We start from the raw sequence: 19,898 nt of genomic DNA, 5'->3' as shown, positions 1-19,898 counted from the left end.
ATCCTCAACCGTCCGCTCCGCCGTCTCCACCTCCTCCATCAAGTCCGGCTCTGGATCCACCGGCTTTGGCCAACGCTCCTCTTCATACTCCACGCCAACGACCTCTTTCACTTTCCACCCAAGGTGCAGCTTCAGAAGCGGGAGAGGATCCACTCCCGCCCTCCTCCTCGCCCCAAAGCACTCCACCATCGCCGCCACCAGCTCCGGCGAGCCCCGCGGCTGCACCGCGACGACCGCGTCCCCATCCTCGGGCACCTCGTACTCGAAGTCCCCGATCTCGAGCTCGCGCAGGCTCGCGCCCAGTGGCCCGTGCGCCGCGATCTTCGGTGGGATTCGGAGGGCGTCGAAGAGCGCGATGGAGTCGACGGCGCCCAGGACCGACAGCGTCTCCAAACTGGGGAAGCCGCGCAGGAGGGTGCACCAGCTCTCGACGGGCGCGGCCCAGGATGCGTCGGCGTGCGAGGCGAGGAGGTAGAGCGTCGTGAGGGGCGCGCCGCGGAAGAGGAGGGGGAGGTCCTCGAGGACGTCTGAGAGCGAGTAGAAGGCGACGAGGGGTTCGGTGGGGAAGTCTTCCGTGGTGATCGAGAGCGTGAACAGCTTCGTTTCGCGCGCTGGCAGTACTGGCGTTTCGCGCGTGCGCTGGCTGGCGGTGATTCGCAGCAGGTTCCTGTGAAACGCCACTCCGACGACGATGGTGGAAACGTGAGGCAGCTGGAGGTCTTCGAAGTGCTTGTGCGTCGGGAAGAGCGCTTCCACGATGCTTCGTCGGTCCGGAGTCGTCGACAAAGACAAGAACTCGTCCCACCGCTTGACGTCGATGTACACATCGACGGGCCCGGAGGATAGGGCGGTACGTATGAGCGGTGCCGTTTCGTGTGGATGGTGACTTGCTATGGTGAGTGAGCGCAAATGGGAGAATGTAAGATTGTGCTTGAACAAGCCCCGGTCGAGTCGCGAATGGCCTGCGTGGGGTGGGGCCGATTGGGAGATAATCAACTCTTTCAGCTGGAGAGATGAGGTGCCGGAGTATTTCGCAAAGAATTCGTCGGGTGACCACGTCCGATCCGAGGACAGCTTGAGCCACTTGATGACACGGAAGAGGTGCGGGTCAAGTGATAGACGCGACCCGGCGAGGGAGAGGTGGTCGAGTTCGGGGAACCGAAGATGTTTCAAGTGAAGGTCAGAATCGCGCCGTGGAGGATTGGATATGTGCATGTGAGTAAGAAGCGGCCAGGTGTTGTCTTCCAAGAGAGTGCAGAGCGATGGGGAGAGACATGGAAGGACCATCGAGCGTACCCTCTTGGAGTGCGCAACGACGAGCCGCAAGACCCCCAGTCCTTCGTCTGTCCATATATGGTGGTACCCGGTGAGAAAGTACAGCCTGAGATCCGCGTTTGCAGAGCGAGCGAGGCGAAGGGAGAGGCAGTCGATAGACATGGTGGAGGAGACGCACAGCAAAGACCACAACGTCGGGGTGCCCACTATCGTATCTCGCCATTCACGACACACCAGCATCAACCTCTCGCGCCACCCCCGCGGTTCTACGTATTTTTCCAGAAATTCCGGCGGGCGTGGAATCGCAGCGAAAATGTCGGAGAGGATCTCGTGCGGGAGTCGGTTGATGGACAGGGTGGAGTTCCAGGACGCGTACACCTGAAGTCGCTCGGTTTGAAGAGCGCGCTCCCTGTCGCCTATGTCTGCGATGCGTCGCACCAGTGAATCGCGTATTGGAGATGAGGGAAGGGCTGGATCCTGTGGGAGAGAGACTCGTGCGGCTTCACACTGGCACGGGCGGACTTGAGCTTGAGGTCTGCTTGGTTCGCTGACAGAGAGTCGAGGGTCCGTTGTACGATAGAGTAGGATGGACATGAGGAAGGTAGAGCGGAGTGGGTTGGAACGTCGTGGGGGAAGGCAAGAGAGGTGTGCCGGGCGCGCCGCCGCGCGACAGGGGTCTCCGCCCTCCCGCGCGCTGACCACGCGCTTTGTACTCGAACTCGATGCGAAAATACGCAGGGAGAGGCTACCCTGAGAAGGAGCGGATAGTATCTCCACATTGCTTGCATGTTGCAGCTCGGAGATGAGAGTCCAGCTGGGCGCGACGGCTCGACGAGGTCAACGGGCGTACACCGGACAATAGGGGTTCGCCAAATTCCGAGTCATGCTGCTGAGTTATTATACTATGTAGTATACTAGGTGTATGATCATGTCACTGGGACGGACTCATACTCGAACTTGACTTCCCCCGCCACCATCTCGTGCATCTGTGCGAGAAACGACCTGGCATCCACCTCACGACTGCGCTCCCCCAACACCCTCACGTTGGTGCAGATGTCGAGCGAACCTAGGGGGCGCATCCCGCAGGCCGCCCGTGCGCGGAGGCAGTGGATCGTCGCCTCCAAGGTTGCCTTCGCGTCCTCCGTGCTCCCTGATGTCATATCGTACTGCAAGCTCTCCAGGGCCGGGCACGGCGCGGTGGAGCCATCGGAGGAAGGGGTGAGCGCGTGCAGGAGGGCGATGGGAGTACCCTCTCCACAGAGGTAAAGGTATTCGAGCGTAGGGAATGTGCTAAGAACCTCGTCCCACCGGCCGTCCGCGGCATGCACCGACCTCAAGGTGATGAAGTTGAGTTGGGTGAGGGGGGTGTGCCGGAAAAGCGTGAGGACGTCGTCGATGGCGTTGGATGGACCGTACATGTCGTCATCGTCAGGTTGCAATGGGAAGGCGTTCCAAGTAAACAGCCTGGTCCCCCCGAGCGTTCCACTGTCACGGTCGTTTGCGGAAAAACCCGTGAACTCGGCGACCAAGATGTGTAGCTTTCGTAGGGAAGGGGGGATCGGTATCGGCATTTCGTCCGGCGCGCGGGTCGGGAAGAAGGCGTCAAGGATGCTCAGACTGCGGCCAGATGTGGGATCGGGGGCAACTTGACGCCAGTCTTCGTTCGAGATGTAGAGGAAGTCAAGAGGGCTGGGCCTGATGAGAGGAAAGGCACGAAGGAGCAACATAATGTCGTCGTTCTTGTGGGATTGTAGGGACAGGGAGCGCAAACAGGGTAGCTCCAAGGGAAAATGGACTGGGGACGTGGGTGGTGGATAGTGGGGTACTTGCGACACCTCCCGGGCCCACCCATGTTTTTCTAAGGACAATGTTTCGAGATAACGAGCCGAAGAAAGACAGATGAGGAGGTCCTCGAGAGGTGGCCACTGCATCGTAGGACCGCTGAGGTGGAGCGACCTGAAGAGAGGAAAGAGTGTCGGCTCGATGGGCAGGACCATGCCTTTTAGCTTGAGATATTGGAGTCTTGGGAAGCGTGCCCGGGTGAGACAGAGAATTCTGGCGACCGGGCCAGGGGACTCAACTACGTCGAAATCGACAAACAGATCTTCGAGAGTGAGCCATGCTCTGTCGTGGAAAAGTATTTTGAGAAATGATAGGGAGTAGGAGCGGTCGTTCTCGTCATCTGGCAGAAGAAGAGTGCACGTCCTGTACGACTCAGCGGCGATAGCCATTCCCGCGGCTTCCGACCAGAAGGTGAAGTCTCCATCCTCGACAATCCACGGTGGCTCCGAGGAAAGGTTGCCAGGTGAGTCTTCATCGCCCTCGCCCTCGCCCTCGCCCTCGCCCTCGCCCTCGCCCTCGTTTTCGTCATCTTCCGAGTCTTCGGTGTCATTGAGTTGTTGGATATCATCTTGGGGAAGAGAGAGGGGTACGAGGTCGGGGGAAAGAGAGATGTCCATGTATGCCGGAGACTTCGGTTCACGGTCGAATGAGATATCCACGTTCGCCTCTCCCGCACGCGAGAGTACGAGCGTGTAGAGCCGTGGGGGCATGTGAGGGGTGATGAACGACCAGAGCGTGGGCGTGGCCTCGATGAGGTCGCGCCACCTCCGGCAGACAAGGAGGAGCACCTTGCGCCGTCTGTGCGTCCGTTTGGGCAGTTCGGACACGGGGCGCGCGGGCTGGAAGCAGGCGACGAACAAGCGGAGGAGGATCTCGGTCGGGAGGCGGTTGATGGAGAGCGTACTGTTCCAGTCCATGTAGAGTCTCCGCCTTTCCTCCTCCAGAGCGGTTGTCAGCCCACTCGCACCCAGCTTCTCGACGACCCCGGCCTCGATCTCGCCAATGCGTCGACGGATTTCTTCGCGTGTAGGACAGAAAAGCGGGGCATCTGTGGTAGGGAGGGGCATATCGTTTTGCTGAGTTGCAGGGCGAAAGGATGCGACACGACGCAGGTAGTACTGGTTAAACGAGAATGACAACACGCGTAACGTTCCGGTTGACAGTGCACACTGCACACGAGCGCGGGCCTGGTAGGACCCCAGTCACCCTCGGCCCTGCACCTCCTGACCTGGCGATCGCACCAAGTTTACTACTACCAACGCACTCACGCTTCAACCCATCCGCGCTTGGTTCAGCTGTGTCTCAGTGAGCTGCGTTTTCTTCGGTGGCGGGACACCGTGCGGGGATAGTTATAAGGTCACTCTTCGTAAAGTACTGTTCCCTCACAACGACCTCTCGCTCTTCCCACCTCGCCTTCGTGGGCTTCTCGCCTATCTACCGAAACGTGTGGTTTTTACCAGCTTTGTGGATAGTTCAGACACACGATGGCATCTCCTCGCCACTCCATCGTCGCTTCCCTTCCACAGGAGCTCCTCGCACACATCTCCATCATGCTCAAGCCCGTGATGGCTGCAGACGCCGCTGAAGACGACGGCATCCTCGCCGACGAATTTCAAAATCTCTACTACTCCTTTGGGTGGACACACGCAACCTAGGTCTGTCGAGAGTGGCACGACGTTGCCCACCAGACTGCCGCCTTACGGTGCGACATCGATGTGCCTCACCCGAGCTATCCACGGCTGCGCGGGCATCTCTCGACCGACGCTTTTCTCCAACGTCTCCGGGCTATCCTCCCTCGCACTTGCGGGCGGCCGGGGTCTCCGCTTTCCCGTGACTCCCACTTGAATTCTGCGCACCATGTTTTCAATTCTGTACACAGCGCTACAACCACATGACGGCAAAGGGTCCAGCCTTGCTTCATGTCCATTGACGTCCTCCACATCCTCGTAACGCCGCGTATACTACACGAAACCGAAAGCGTACCACGGAGCGTATAAATACACACACACTAAGTTCAAAAGCCCTTCACATCAACACCGCGACAATCGCGACTCCAACCAAGCCTCCCACCGCCGCGCGCACCCCACCGGCAGCACGCCCAGAGCCGGACGCGGCCGTGTCGCCAAGCGACAGGACACCGCCGGACGAAGGCGAAGACGAGGAAGAGGAAGGGCCAGCGGTCGGGGCCGGGAGGTCGTCCGAGCCCCTGTGCGACTCCGACGTCGCGGGGCCAGTGGGAGCGAGCGTGGCGGACGAGCCGAGGGAAACCGCCGCGCCGCTCTTTGCGCAATTCTCGGAGAAGTCTGGGCGTGCCGAGTTGCGGGTGAGAAACAAGGGTACCGTCGGGAAGTGGGTGCATACGCGTACCGTGGAGGGTGTCTTGGGACTCGGTCGCGTTGCGAGGGCCGGCGGTGGTCTCGCACTCGACGCAGGTCTGGAGCTGGGAGAAGATGGTGTCGGTGCAGAGGCAAGCGGAGTTCGTTGCTCCACAAGACTAGAGAACGCGAAATCAGCGGGTGGGAGATTGATGTGATCCGTTGTCCGTGGCACTCACGGTCATTGAAGTCATGATATCCGAGCATGAGGTTTGGCACTGTACATGTGGCGCCAACTGTCAGCGCGGGGAGTTGGGCATTTCAAGAGCGGTGCGTACTTGGGTAGTTACGTTGGAGATGGACTCCGTGACATTGTCGTCAGCGCCGTGCATTGCAGAGCCGTTATCGTCGGTGCCGTCGTTGACGATGCTACCGTTCTCATCGAGGCCGTCGTGCGAGCCCCCGCGGTCGCCCTGCCTCCGTGCGATGAGCACCGGGGAGAGGGACCGAGCACTGACTGCTATTACTGCGTACTTATCAACATTACAGCGATGTCGACATCGAGGGAAGACGCACCTTGGACGGCGATGAGAAGAGCGATTAAGAAAGAAAGAGTTGGACGCATTTTGCAGGTATTGTAGTGTCGTGCCGAGAGAAGAAGCGAAGATGTCATATGTGCGCGTCCTGTGATGGACTTTATACCGTCCCTCTGGCGCCAAACATATTGTGTCGCCCTTGGCTAGTCGAGGAGCCCCAGCAGACGGTGACATGTCGTGGAAGAGAGCCCGGAGCCGAATGGACAGAGTTTGAGTCCGCAGCACTCTCCGGAGAGGCTCTGCGACGGTCATGACTGCCCAGAAAGGGCACCGAAGTCGTTCCGCTCCTTGGGCTGGGAGGCGGGTCCGCGTGATATGTGTCGGCTGAGAGACTTCTGAGAGTCCGAGAAAGCGTTTGTTCGCGGCGCTTTCCACGACCGCGGGGTCCCGAGAGCCCGAGAGAGCGGAGAGCTATCCTTGTGGATCCCAAGCTTTTGGGAGAGCCGTGCTTATCTTAGACACGAAGCGTTCTTGTTCCAAGATGCGGAAGATCGGAAGGGGCTCGGGAGTCTACACGCACCGCGCGTGAATACTCTATCATGACGGCGACCGGGACACGAACGCGGGCGGAGCAACAGCCTAGCGGTCCTCCTTGCAGGCAAACATTCTGGAGCCTCGACGGTGCGTGGGTTCCAGGGAAGAGCAGCCTGTGGATGTATGCAGATGGAAGACAAGGCGTGCTGTGGCACTGGGCGCCGAATCCGAGTGTGGGAGTGGCAGGGGTCTTGGCCGGGGCCGTGCGCAGACTAGACCTCGCGCATTCTCGCTATCTCGAGGCATGAACAACCTTCGCCACCATCATGGCACTACCAAGTACTTCCTCGGATCTGTCCTATAGTTGCCTCAGTCTGTGTTCAGCACGTACGCCTCTTCGACATACCACCCTGTTCAATGCGCGATGGCATTCGTCAACGCATCTGCCAGACGTCGGAGGTCGTCTCTCCCCTCGCCGCTCAGCTCCGAGTCTTGACCAATGGCCGCGTTTCTGTGGCAAGGTCATCGAATTTGAAAGTTCTGCATTCTGCATAGGATATGACGCCAATGTAGCTACGTCTTGAATTACAAACTCGCAGCGAAGCCACTGCCAGGCATCAATTACTGTGCACATCCAAGAACTCGAACCCCCCCGACACCATCTCGCGCAGCTGCGCCAAGTACGGCTCGACATCGACCAGGGTTTTCCACTTCTTACCACGCCTCTTCGGCAGCTCCACATGTATATGCAGCTCCCGCAGAGGATGCATCCCTCGTATCGCGCGAGCCCGGAGGCAATCGATCGTAGCTTCAAAGGTTGCCTTCGTATCCTCCACGTTCGACGGGTTGACCATATACGTCAAGCTTTCCAGGGCCGTACAGGGTGAAGGTGAGTCGCCATCGACGGATGAAGGAATGAGCGCGCGGAGGAAAGCAATGGGAGTCCCGTCCCCGACGACGTAGAGGTACTCAAGCGCGGGGAACGCGCGGAAGAGCTCGTCCCACCGGTTATCGGCAGGGTGCAACGGGCCATGGGCGATGAACGTGAGCTGGGTGAGGGGGATGTGCCGGAACAAAATGAGGACGTCGTCGATGGCGTTAGATAGACCGTAGAGGTTCTGCGGTCCCTCCTCGTCGACGTGGTCGTCGAATGGCTCGGCCCTCCACGTGAACAGTCTGACTTTCTCAGGTTTTCCACTGTACCGATCGGTGGTGGAAAACCCCGTGATCTCCATGGGAAGATAGATGTACAGATTGCGCACGGAAGGGGGGATGGGAATGGGCGTCGTATCAGGTGCGCGAGTCGGGAAGAAGGCATCCACGATGCTGGGACCGCGGCCTGAGTTGGTGTTTGGGGGAGGTTGGCGCCAGTCATCGTTGGAAATGTACAGAAAGTCGAGAGCAGTGGGGGACCTGATGAGAGGGAAGGCGTGAAGGAGCAACACCATCTCGTCGTTACTGTTGGAACCGATTCCCAGAGAGGACAGATGCGGTAGCTCTAAGGGAAGACGAAGTTGGGGTGGATGAGCCACCTCGCGTGAGTTGCTGATTATAGGACCGTCCACGTTCAGCGACAGTTTTTCAAGGTAATGGGCCGAGGAGAGACAGATGAGAAGGTCTTCAAGGGGTAGCCGCCGAGTCCTTGCACCGCTGAGGTCAAGCGACCTGAAGCGAGGAAACATCGTCGGCTCAGTGGGGAACATCACGCCTTCAAGCTGGAGGTGCTGAAGGTTCGGGAAGAAGTTCGAGGTGACGCAGAGAATATCCTTCACCGCTCCGGCATCGAAGATGCACAACGCTTGGAGAGCGGGCCAGGTTCTATCGCAGAAGAGGGCTTGGAGAAACGACATCGAGTACGTGCGGGAGTAAAGAGCGCCATCTTCCGACAACGATAGAGTGCGAATCCTGTGCGAGTGAGCGACGATGGCTCTCCCAGCAGCTTCCGACCAGGACGATTCACCCTCATCATCGGGGACAATCCACTCGTCAACCAACTCGCCATCACCCGTCTGGCTCCCCTCGTCTTCATCATCACCGTTTTTGGAACGTCTTCTTCGGGAAGGATGAGAGGTGCGAGGTCGGGGGAGAGAGGGACACCCCCAAATAACCATTCCGACTCCCGGTCGAAGGAGATATCCAGCGTGGCATGCTTGCAGCGGGACAGGACGAGCTCGTAGAGTCGTCGGGGCATGTGTGTGGTGATGAAAGTCCATAGATCAGGCGCAGACTCGATGAGATCGCGCCACGCCCGACAGACGAGGAGGAGCACCTTGCGCCGTCTGTGGGTCCGTTTGGGATCGTCATCGACGGGGCGAGCGGGCTGGAAGCAGGCGGCGAAGACACGGAGGAGGAGCTCGATGGGCAGACGGGTTTGAATGGGAAGCGTGCTGTTCCACTTGGTGTACAGGGCCCGCCGCTCGTCTTCCAGAGCGGATGTCAGCCCATCGACGGCTCCGGCCTCGATCTCGCTGATGCGTTGACGAATCTCGTCGCGTGCTGGACTGGGTGGCAGGTTGTCTGGAGGTGGAAGAGGCATACTTCCTAAGATGCGGATCGTCACGGGTCACAATAAGAACTGAATCAGGTGCAGGGCAAGACGTACTCGGATAGATGGACGGAATGATTCATGAGGAGGAGCGTGCAGCAGCCAGCTCGCGGGGTGGATTAGCCAGGACCCCAGTCACTCGCTCAGCGCTCGAGCCTCGGCCGCATCGACCGTCAGCTTCATCGACATCGACACCGGACGATGTCGCGAGGCTCGCGCGCGCGAGTACCACGGACAAGTACGCGATGAGTGCAGGTGCAAGGCGTATAAGCATCAGGATAGGATAGGAAACCCAGACTAGCGATGGATGCTCTGGCAGGTACCGTACGTGTCCTATACGTATAGCGTTCATTTATCCTACGCGCGGCTTCAACGACGAAACCAACCGCTATGTACCTCAAATACGCAGCGCCGTATCCAACTGCAAGCACTGCCGCGCGCTGCAGGAAAGAGCAGTCTGCAGATGAGAAACGTGAGAGACTGACAGGGTCTTGACTAGAGCGGGCCGGGCCACCCCGCAAGCGTTGTCGCGACAGTCAAGAAATTCTCTCCCTACTCTTTCCACCGCGACCTCCACCTCCACTGATCTGTGCTTGCCGGTTTTTGCCCATTTCAGCAAGTGCGCCTCTCCCCTGCGCAGACGACCCACTACCCTATCCGACGCGGGACGGCATTCGGCGACGCATTCGCAAGATGGTGGACGGAGTCAGGGAGGAGGGCACAACAGCATCCTCAACCGCTCTCGGGCACGAGCGGATACTCTTGGATTTGGATACGGACTGGAGCAGTACGCCGCCTATCAACCGTCTGCCTACGGAACTCCTCGTTTGCATTTTCGCCACCTGCTTCCAACCCACACGCCCCTCCGTGCAGCCGCCGAAACGAACCCACAGGCGGCGCAAGGTGCTCCTCCTCGTCTGTCGGGCGTGGCGCGATGTCATCGAGTCTGCGCCTGATCTATGGACTTTCATCACCCCACACATGCCCGCGCGACTATTCAAGCTCGTCCTGTCCCGCTCCAAGCATGCCACGTTGGATATCTCCTTCGACCGGGAAGCAGATTATCGCTACTCTGGACCTCCCCCTCTTTCCCCTGATCTCGCTCCTATTGACCTTCCCGAGGGAAATTCCGGTGCGGAGATCGATGATGACGATGATGAAGACTCAGAGCCGGAATGGCTTGTCGGCGACGAAGAGTTTTTCCCAGCGACCTGGTCAGAAACAGCTGGGACAACCATCGCCACCGAGGCACACAGGACACGCACTCTGTCCTTGTTTTATGACGATGAGCGGGGCCAATACTCTCCCCCTTTTCTCAACGCTCTTTTCCGCGGTATAACATGGCCCGTGCTCGACGACTTGCACGTCGATCTCACCAGAGCGGAGTCTCCTGACGCCTGTTCCGCGATTCTCCGCCTCACCGAAACACACTTCCCGAGACTTCAACACCTCCGCCTTTCAGCCATGGTGTTTCCCATCAAACCGAGGATGTTCCCTCGGTTCCGGTCACTCCACCTCACCGGCCCTGCGACACAGTGGCCTTCCCTTCGAGATATCCTCATATGCATCTCCTCAGCCCTTCAACTCGAGGAACTCACCCTGTGCCGTTCGAACGACAAGGATTTGTTCCACCCGTCCCAAGACCAACACCATGATCTCCCGCCCGACACCTCTCTCCATCTACCCCTCAAGCTACCTCACTTGAGATCCTTGAGCCTTAATGCCAACAATAGCGACGACTTGACGTTGCTCCTCAACGCATTTCCCCTCTCACCACTCCCGAATGCCCTCCATTCCTACGACCTCACTAACAATGACTGGCACCAACCTCCCACGAACGCGGCACCACTGAGTATCGTCGACGCGTTTTTCCCCCATCGCGCCCCAGCAACGATGCCCCTCCCCATCCCTCGCTCCGTCCAGGACGTCTACCTGTGCATGAACCAATGGGTCGTCGAGATCGCCGGGTGCTCCGCCAACGACCGGCACCGGGACGCGCAGGAACGCCTCTTCTTGTGGCGCGCTGCCACCCCGACGAAAGACGTCAGCAGCGTCTACACCCTCCCGCTCGCCATCGACGAAATCCTCACGCACTTCAGCGACCTCCCCATCACAGGGCTCACATTCTTCGTCCATTCGCTGCACCCCGCCGACGGCCGGTGGCCGGAGATCTTCCGCGCGTTCCCGCGCCTCGAATGCATCCGCGTCCGCAGCGAAGGCACCGTCGTCCCACTCCTGCACGCGCTCACCCCAGAACGAGCTCGGTGGCCCTGCCCTTCGCTCGAGTCGCTGACCTACGAGGTCTACCAGTCGTCCGCTCAGGACGCGCAGGAGATATTGCGGGCGACGTTGGACTGCTTCCGGGCGCGGGCGGAGTGCGGGTTGCCGCCGCTCCGGCACCTGGAGATGGGCGTGATATTCGACGAGTCGAAGCAGGTTACGTTGGCGTACGGGGGGGATACGAAACGAGATATCGCGCAGCTGCAGAAGCTGGTGGCGGGAGAGGTTGTTTTCAGGGGGATCAGGGGGACATCTCGATGGTGATCTAGTGTTATGAGTACTGTCGCTATGTATGTGCAAGGTTTTCGGGTTGACGAACATGCCACCGCTTCGGTTTCGTTCGAGCAGGTGACAAGCAACGGGGGTGTTGAGTACAAAACGATGCTATCATCATTAACTGCAACATGGAAGCGATGCCGGCCGTATGCGTTATGTGTGTTACCCACCCACCACCCACCAGCGACGTGCAAGTGCTGCGGTGGATGAGCACTGCGCCCACGGACCACGACCTGCCAGCCCCTCCAGACCTCACGAAACCGAGGTGACGCAGCTCCCAAGCAAAGAACCCGCCTTCCGCGTCCTGGTGTGGTTGCAAACAGAGGGGACGGTACGCGCGAACCGAGAGCGTTTCGAGCCCGGGGTGCCGCGGAAGAGGTGGGGAGCTGGTTCACGACTCCTCGATTCCTGCCACTGAGTCGAACCTCGATCTCGGCCATGTGCACTTGATGGATCTGCTCGCGGGCTGGACAGGGCAGAGGGGTCTATGCGCGTGGAATAGGCATGCGTTCTGGTTTGCGAGACGGAAAATTAAGGATGTGATGAAGCAAGGATGAAAAGGGGAGGCGGAAGAGTAGCTAGACGAGTCCGCACGCGAAGCTAGTCAGGCCCCCAAACACCCCTGCGCGATGAAAGCCGCGTGGTCCAGTGGAGTGCGTGCACGCGCGTTGGCGTCTGAGTCTAAGAGCAGCTACTACACCGGAAAACAAAGCAGCCGAACTCTGGCCGAACTCACCGTAAATCGTTGCTAACATCGAGAGGGTGCAGGGCGTGCGGATCAAGTGGTGGCACAACGCCTTCCTTTTCAGATCGTCGGAAAACAAAAGACGCGTCCCGCATGAGGCCGCAGACAACGTCGCAAGGCACTCGCACGCATCACCACCGAGCGCACGAGCGCCATGTACGACGACGCTGTGAGCGCAGAACACAAAGCACAGTGGGCGCGGGCAGGCGTATAAGAACCAGGGGAGAAGAGCGGTAGATTCTCGTGCACCGTACAGTTGCCGCTGTGCGGTAGCACCACCAAATACCCCCTTCAGCCCCGTGGCGTCCGCTCCTTTCTTTCTTCGACATCCTCTCCCATCCCGCTCCCGCACTCCGAGGCGCTCCACGACACATTCGACCGCCTCCTTCCCAAGACGTCTCCCATTCCCCCCGCTCAGCGCGTCCCAGGTCTCCGGCACCGTCGGTCGCGTCACCATCCATCCGTCGTCTGCGCGCGGCGAATCCAGGCCGAGGCATCCTCCGATCGGAAGTCGCGCGGGCGGCGGACCGGACGCTGACGACTTCCTCATGCGTCCATACGGCGACAACGACCCGCGTGTGCGCGGTCCTCGATCGCCGCTGGTCGTTGTCGAACGGTCCCAGTCGACTTCGCCACCGTTGCACATCAACGCCCAAGCCGTCGCCCACACTACCGTGCGCGGTCGCGCGCGTCCCGAGTCGCTCGGTGAGTCCCATCGGGTCCTTGCGGTGGAGTATCGTGCTGACCGTCGGCCTTGAACGGTGCCGCAGGACGCGCGCCCGCCGGCCGCCCGTATGTTGAGGTTGTGGACGACTATTCGCCATGGTTCGTCGTCGGGATGTTGACGTCGAGCGTGGCCTACTCAACCTTGAGTGCGGGGTCGGTTATCGAAGACAGTAGGGGAGCTCGGCAGCTTCCCAGGACAGCCTTCGACGAGCGCGCAGACGGCGGAAGCGGGGGCGAGGACGTGGCTTCCGCGAGGCTCATCGTGAGCGTGTTGCGCGTCGCACCATCCATGTTCTTCCACGTCGGCCGGAGTCTGGGATTGGTTTGGATGGCGGCTGGAGCCACCCGCTAGACTAGGAAACCACCAGGTAAGTATCGCGCCATGATCACAGCGCAGCGCCTTACTTACTCGATGATCCCTCCAGCTTCCTGATCCAGTGATTCGGGTGGCTTTGGCGCCTCGACGACGGGGTGTATGCCATTGACCACATCGGTGAAGACGCAGTGAACGAGGGTCTGCGTGGATCGATCCGGGGTCGGTTCGGGTTGGATGGTTGGAACAGGGACCGTGCTGTTTGAGCCACTACCGCTGGAACCCCGGATCCGACGGCGACTGCTCTGCCCAGTGGATACAACCGGGTGTGACCTCCGTTCCCGGCGTTCCTCTAGGGCTGCCCCAGGTTGGAGGGAAGGGCAGCGGGCGAGCGCGCTTTTAGTCTTTGAAGGGGGTAGAGGGCGGCGAAGGTGACGGAGGTGTGCAGTTTCGCTCGAGCTAGCGCAACAAGCACGGTGCCGTTCCCAGACAACTCCAGCGGCACAAGAAGAGGTTAGGCGATGAAGTTTGCGAGGGGAGGAAGGATGGCGGCAGGGATAATAGTGGCAGGGAGACTTGTCGCTCTCCCAGGCGATGTACAGGTTCTGAGATTTGGGTCATCTGAGGAACTCACCGTGCACTCGCGGGACTTATATACTTTTCTTGAACCAAGCTACAGCAACGTCGCTTGAGTGACATGGGCAGAGAGGCGTGCGCTTTGGCGGGGCGAGTGGCTCGATCACTCACTTCAAGTGTCTCTGTGGTCGATTTGATGTGGTACTCCGCGCACACTTTGTCCTGCGGCAGGCTCCCTCATGGTTGTAGTCAATCGGCGCATACGCGCATGCCTTATTCCGTGGAAGGAGCGAAATAGGAGGTATGTATTGCGACGACTCCGTTACTATATCTCAAACAGCAGTCGTCGGCCCGACCTGAGAGGGGAGAGACTTGAACGCGCATAGGTTACGAATGAACACTCACTTTCGTCGGCGCCAGTCCCCGGATGTGCGTGTGCACATCGTCAAACCAGCACACGCTCGTCGTTGCATTTCCTCTAAGTTCTGGGTTCACTACTAGTTGTCTGTGCTGAAGCATGCCCGACTCGGAGGGTGGTCGGTCGAGAGCTGACGTGGATTCCATCTTGCTCTCACATGGGATACGAGGTTGGGAAGAAGGCGCTTAGATAAAGCCTGAGCAGATAATCTAACTTCAGGGCAGGTATTTACGCGTTCTGATCGTAGCGCTTGCCTCGAGCGCGGGTCTCAGCGTCTTCAATTCTTCTCCACTCTCTCGGTCTTTGAACCTGGTCGTCATCCCGGTGGACTCTTTATATGTTTGGGCGCGGCAGGCTGTCGACGCACCTCGAGCCAGCAGATGAATGTGTGAGCACCTCGGACGGTTGCTGTTGTGACATGTATTCGCGAGTGATGCCTGGGTGACTTGTCTGTGGATCAGTGCGTATAAAAGCGTCATTATCTGCTGCCCATCACAACTCCGTTGCCGCACGGTGTGCTCATCTTCGGTCGTTGAATTTTGTCACTGAACCAGCGAGCGGGTGTCTCCGCGATCTTACATATCTTGCTTATTCTTGATCTAATGGTCTCCTGCCGCTTTTTGTTACTGACGAACTCAACTGGGTTACTCCCTAGCTCTAACATCTCCCCAAGGTACGCAGAGCCCAACTTTTCCGGACATGGTCCGCGTCACCTAGGACTCCGCGCATTCGGAGATCTGGGTTCACCAAAAGCAGCCCTGAGCCGAGTTTCCATCTCTCCCAACCCTGCACCGCCATCATCGTCCTACCCCCGCCCACGAGTACGGTCGCTCCGGCCCCGGATCCGTGCGCACGCCCGAGCGAGCGTCCGGGCCCCGCGTCCTGACAGTTTCGCGCGCAAGCGTACTGCGAGCACTGACGGAACGCGGTGCGTACGTGACGGCGTGTCCACGGCGCAGGAAGAAACGCCTGCCGGCGACACCGCAGGCATCGCGACAGTCGTTCGCCCGCCGGGCATGCCGAGTCACAGTACACGGATAAAAGAACAATCCAGCGAAGGAAGACAAGGCACCGAAGCCTCACCCGGTTCGTCGACTCTACCACCTCCAACCTCACAAACGATGCGCGTCGCCCGCAGCATCTCTGCGTTCCTCGTCTCCGCGACCTACATCGCGCTGGGTGAGCACGGCTCAAGTTCTGATCACGAAGTCGACTGTCGTCGCTGACTTTCGGACCCAGCCCGCGCGAGCCCCGCGCCGCTCGAGCTCGAGGCCCGTGCTGAAGTCACGCCGACCCCGACGACCACGCTGAGCTTCCACAGACTGCCCCCGACGGTACGCACGCTCGCCGCGCGCAGGCCGAGGACACGCTGACGCGCGCCCGCCAGTTCCTCACCTCCGTGTGCTGCCTCGTCCCTCCTTGCCACTGCTAGTCGCGATTTGAGTCCGTGTCCGGGATGACTTCGGCACGGCACCACACGCGGGAGAACTAGTGTACAGATTGCAATGGGAGACGTGAGTGATTGTACCGGTACAGTGGGGTGAGGGGAGCGTGATGGGTGTTTGCGCGGCGAACGCGCGTGCAATGCCGGCTCGGTACGAGAGTAGTGGGCGGGGTCCACGGCAGGTAAACGAGGCCTTGAGGGGCTGGGACGGCAAAGACGGGCACGGGGATGAGAGCCCGGTGCCCGTCGAGCTCGCAGTCCATGAGCAGAGGCATGAGACGTTGGTCGGCTGGGGTCTTCACGGCCAAACTGGCCGCAACCTTGTTCGTGGCGGTCGCGTGCACCTTCGCCGTTCCCCGCCTAAAGCCGCCGCAGCTCGCAGGCGGGGAATGCCGTGGGCCGTTCATAGGAAGTCGCAAGCGTGGAAGACGACGACGAGCGCGATGACCCCGACGGCAAGCACGGAGACCTGCGCGGACGCTGCAGGCTCCTCCATCCGGAAGTCTTCAGGGTGCGATTCGTGGTGTGATGGTGGAGGTGGTAGGCGCGGCTGGACGGTGCGGCGCTGGGGCTGAAGGGACTCGGCGCGATTGGGTGGGCGCGATGGACGGGACGATGATGTAAGAGCACTCACTGCGGCCGCTCGAGGGTACACGGGCGTGACCTCGTCTGGCTGGGCAAGCACTGCGGCTTCGCGCGCGGTCTGAGACCATACGGGGACAGCGACTGAGGGAAGGGTTCTGCGGGGGATGAGGATAGGAGGTTCTCACCAGAGGAAGCTTGGGCACGCCGACCCGCAGGATGGGGACGCTCGCGGACGCAGCCCAGTGTGCTGCAGCCCCCGCAGGACGCAGAAGGAGGAGAGTGTGAACGGAGGGTTATGGGGCAGACGACAGGGGGACGCACCTTGGAGGAGCACCATGAAGGCAAGGACAAGCGCAGCGAAAACACGCATGCCGACGGTCTTGATCTCCTGGGCGACGTTTCGAGGGCGGGGGGCGAGTGCAGGTGCGACTCGAGCGAGCGGGGACGGCGTTGACGAGCTTGGTGGGGACCAGACCCCGCGGCGCAAGACCGGGCCGCAGGTGTCTCAGTTTGCCCGGAAGGAGGATCTCGCTCATGCACGCGAGAAACGGCGTGTCGTGCAACCACACGTGTGTCGTAGCGGAGGTGCCATTGGTGCCAACGACGAACGTGCCCGCCGTGGGGGAGAGCATGGCGGGAACGTTGACATGCTCGTGGGCTGGTGGGACTTGCAATTGCCTTGAGCTTCCGGAGGCTTGTTGAACGGAGAGTTTGCGAACCAGACGAGCGGCGTTTGTGAGGGGAGAGGCCGCACCAGAACCAGCCACGGAGAACACGGAAGCAAGCAAGAAAATGAACGTGGGTGCGATGGGAGCATCGAGGATATTGAGCGGCGCCCGGAGGACGAAGGAGGACTGGGCCATCGGCAGTCCGGGCCGCGCCCGGCCGGCTGCTCTCTCGACCGCTCGGCGGGGAACTCGACGCTGAATTACTTATGCAATACATTTGCACAAAAAGACACGGATAGTCTACAGTGTTCACCACCAACGACACAAGCTACAAAGAAGGGCTGTCTACGTAGGGTATATCCCCGAGCGGCAAAGAGCGTGTTATATGTATGTTTTCGAACTCATACCGAAGCCTTGTCCGAACCCTACACGAGCCTCCACTCAGAGGGAAAGCACCAGCAGCGCGACAACCGCCGCCGCCGTCGCGGCCACCATCCCGGGCCCGCGCGATGCGGCCCCGTTGAAGAACGTCCCACTGGGCAGCGTCGGCCCGTCGGCCTGCGCACTTGGGCTCGAGCCTGAATTCCCGACGGTCGACGACCGCGCGCTCGTTGACGCCGCAGATGCGCCCGAGGAGGCGGAGGCGGAGGCGGACGAGGAGGGGTGAGAGCTTGCGGGCACGGTGAGCGTCGTCCTGGACGCCGCGCTCGAAACGGTGGTCTGTGTGGGTAGCGAGGGGTTCAGCGTGCGCACGATGCAGAGATAGTGGGAGGTGCACGTACGGAGCTGGCGGCGGAATCCGGGTGGGCAACCGCCCCGCCTGCGGTCGCGAGATCTGCGGAGGGCACCGCGCTCGACGCAGGAGGAGCGGGGTGATGCGTCGAAGACGTGGGGAGCGCGCGCGCGGTGGACGACGTCGGCTTGGCCGCGGACGGCGTCGTCGGGTGCGCGGAGTGCGTCGACGCGGGAGAGGTGTGCACAGCGCTCGGGGAAGAGGTGTGCACAGCACTCGCGGAGGAGCTCGTCGAGCGCACGTGGGAGGTAGAGGTGGAGAAGCCGACGGTGGAGGTGACCGTGACCGTGACCGTCGCTGCACCGGAGTGCGAGACGGCGGCGGCGAGGCTCTGACGAGGTGCAGTGAGTAGGCATGTGGGGACACTCAGAGAGGGGGCCGCTTACCGACTCCACAGATTGCGCGCCGCTTGGAACCGGCAACGCGCCCAGCGTGCTCACTGCAGAGACCAAGATCGGTCAGTGAAAGCGAAGGTACAGTGCAGAGCACGGCACCCACCTTGCGCGAGCATCACAGCCCCCATGAAGACGACGCTCGACAGACGCATGATGTATCCAACCCTGGTGGTGACCTACTCAGATCCAAGGGGTGAGCGGGAGGGCAGGAAGAGCGGGGGTCGAGGGTCGAGGGCCATCGCGCCTCCCCCTCCCGCCTTTTTCAAGGCCAGCGGGACATTCCCGCATTGAATGCCATGCATATGGATCTTTGCAAGTCCCGGTTAGCGACAGAAGGAGAACACGAGAAGACAGGCGCAGGGAAGCGCACCTTTTGATTACGCGTGGCATCTGGGCCTCGGGCCTGAACGAAGGCAAGAGGATGTCGCCGCTCTCGAGAGGTTTGAATGACGGCCGACACGGATAGGGAAAGTGCATGGGGAGTGGGGCAGATGAACGCTCTGGGGTGCTGAACACGCAGGCACAATGTCCTCCTTCTCGCCACGGCGGCGACATGGGTGCACTTGACAGCGAACTGGAAGCGGGATCGCCGACGTCGGGCCCGGGCGATGGGGTACGAAGGACAAGCCGGGCGAGGGAGAGCATCCATCCTTCCTCGGACGAGACGGAGTCTGGGTATGCCAATGACTGCGCATTAAATTTGATAACAACGATATTGAGTAGGGTACGTACCATCCATAGTCGGGTATGTAGCCGAACACTACATGCCCGCATCGCCGCGTCCCCGTCGAAGCCGTGGCGGACCCTCTTCCGTTGTGGCGCCAGGGACGGCCGAGACGAGCGCGGCGGTGTCTGTACCCGCGCAAACAAGGAACCATCCGGGCATGAGCGACATGAAGCAGGAAACTTGACCGAGAAGTATACAGGACGAGGACATACCATTGCGTGAATGGCGGATTGGCGCTGTGCGGCGGCCGTGATTGATGCGATAAGCCAGGACGGAGCAGCTTAAGTCCGCAGGAAGCAGGGACGTTGGGAAAGAGCACCGGGGTTTCGACCGGTGTTGATGCCAGTCTTGTCCACGTCTCTGTTTCCCTGCGGTTCCAGGCGCACGGTGGGCTCGGCGCCGGATGAATGCAGAGGGCAAGCATGGGTCGTCCATGGGAAGAAGCGTACTGTTCCAATTTGTATCCGTTCGTCCTCGAGGGCAGCTGCCGACTTCGGCCTTCACCTCCCAGATGAAGCTCGTTGAGCGTTGTCGTGGGCGACCTGCGTATGCGAGAGGCGGGTTTGCTGGACTGGTATACCAGAGCACGCAGATAGAGGCAAGCACCAGTTATAAGTGAGAAGAAGTGTCTGGCCAAGCTCAAGCAGATTTGCGAGTCGTCTCTGCAGTCGCCACGTGTCCGGCCCGGCGAAGACCCCGGCCACTCTCTCACGACGCCAGCACCGAGGACTTCAACCTCTGCGCTGCCGGCGATACTCAGTTTGTGCAGTCGTTCCTACATGCTACCGCGCTGACTCTGCATCCCTCCACTTGGCTTTTGAAGTCAGCTCGAGCAGTGAGTGACATGCCTTGAATATGCTGTGACAGACATGAACGCACTCCCGTTTTTGTTCAGGAATCCTTCT

General features: G+C 60.3%; 5 protein-coding genes across 5 annotated transcripts; 1 reads left to right on the top strand and 4 right to left on the bottom strand.

Annotated features, from left to right (window-relative positions):
* Positions 1-987: 987 nt before the first annotated feature.
* BXZ73DRAFT_12267 (uncharacterized protein) lies at positions 988-1,641 on the bottom strand (the record flags this gene model as incomplete). Its single annotated transcript, XM_048017463.1, has 1 exon — positions 988-1,641. A coding segment is annotated over one exon (654 nt), but the record flags the coding sequence as incomplete, so codon positions are not given.
* Positions 1,642-2,201: 560 nt separating this feature from the next.
* On the bottom strand, positions 2,202-6,057 carry BXZ73DRAFT_75638 (uncharacterized protein; the record flags this gene model as incomplete). Its single annotated transcript, XM_048022243.1, has 9 exons — positions 2,202-4,165; positions 4,288-4,345; positions 4,504-4,551; positions 4,974-5,078; positions 5,200-5,420; positions 5,485-5,611; positions 5,672-5,710; positions 5,771-5,958; positions 6,009-6,057. 9 exons carry the CDS (start codon positions 6,055-6,057, stop codon positions 2,202-2,204), a joined length of 2,799 nt encoding a protein of 932 aa, XP_047880132.1.
* Positions 6,058-7,119: 1,062 nt separating this feature from the next.
* Positions 7,120-9,321, bottom strand: BXZ73DRAFT_75637 (uncharacterized protein; the record flags this gene model as incomplete). Its single annotated transcript, XM_048022242.1, has 3 exons — positions 7,120-8,381; positions 8,498-9,043; positions 9,219-9,321. 3 exons carry the CDS (start codon positions 9,319-9,321, stop codon positions 7,120-7,122), a joined length of 1,911 nt encoding a protein of 636 aa, XP_047880131.1.
* Positions 9,322-9,740: 419 nt separating this feature from the next.
* Positions 9,741-13,515, top strand: BXZ73DRAFT_98998 (uncharacterized protein; the record flags this gene model as incomplete). Its single annotated transcript, XM_048027859.1, has 5 exons — positions 9,741-11,540; positions 12,777-13,053; positions 13,119-13,375; positions 13,432-13,442; positions 13,500-13,515. 5 exons carry the CDS (start codon positions 9,741-9,743, stop codon positions 13,513-13,515), a joined length of 2,361 nt encoding a protein of 786 aa, XP_047880130.1.
* Positions 13,516-16,228: 2,713 nt separating this feature from the next.
* Positions 16,229-18,418, bottom strand: BXZ73DRAFT_75635 (uncharacterized protein; the record flags this gene model as incomplete). The annotated part of the gene is made up of 9 exons (XM_048022241.1): positions 16,229-16,396; positions 16,460-16,528; positions 16,596-16,657; positions 16,732-16,798; positions 16,857-17,333; positions 17,535-17,798; positions 17,861-18,202; positions 18,258-18,310; positions 18,370-18,418. The coding sequence occupies 9 exons, from the start codon at positions 18,416-18,418 to the stop codon at positions 16,229-16,231; spliced, it is 1,551 nt and encodes a 516-aa protein (XP_047880129.1).
* Between the last annotated feature and the right edge of the window lie 1,480 nt (positions 18,419-19,898).

Source organism: Epithele typhae (genome assembly GCF_022376455.1).
Source record: "Epithele typhae strain CBS 203.58 chromosome Unknown BXZ73scaffold_10, whole genome shotgun sequence".
NCBI classification, from domain to species: Eukaryota; Fungi; Basidiomycota; class Agaricomycetes; order Polyporales; family Epitheliaceae; genus Epithele; species Epithele typhae.
This window is presented reverse-complemented; position numbering and strand designations above follow the sequence as displayed.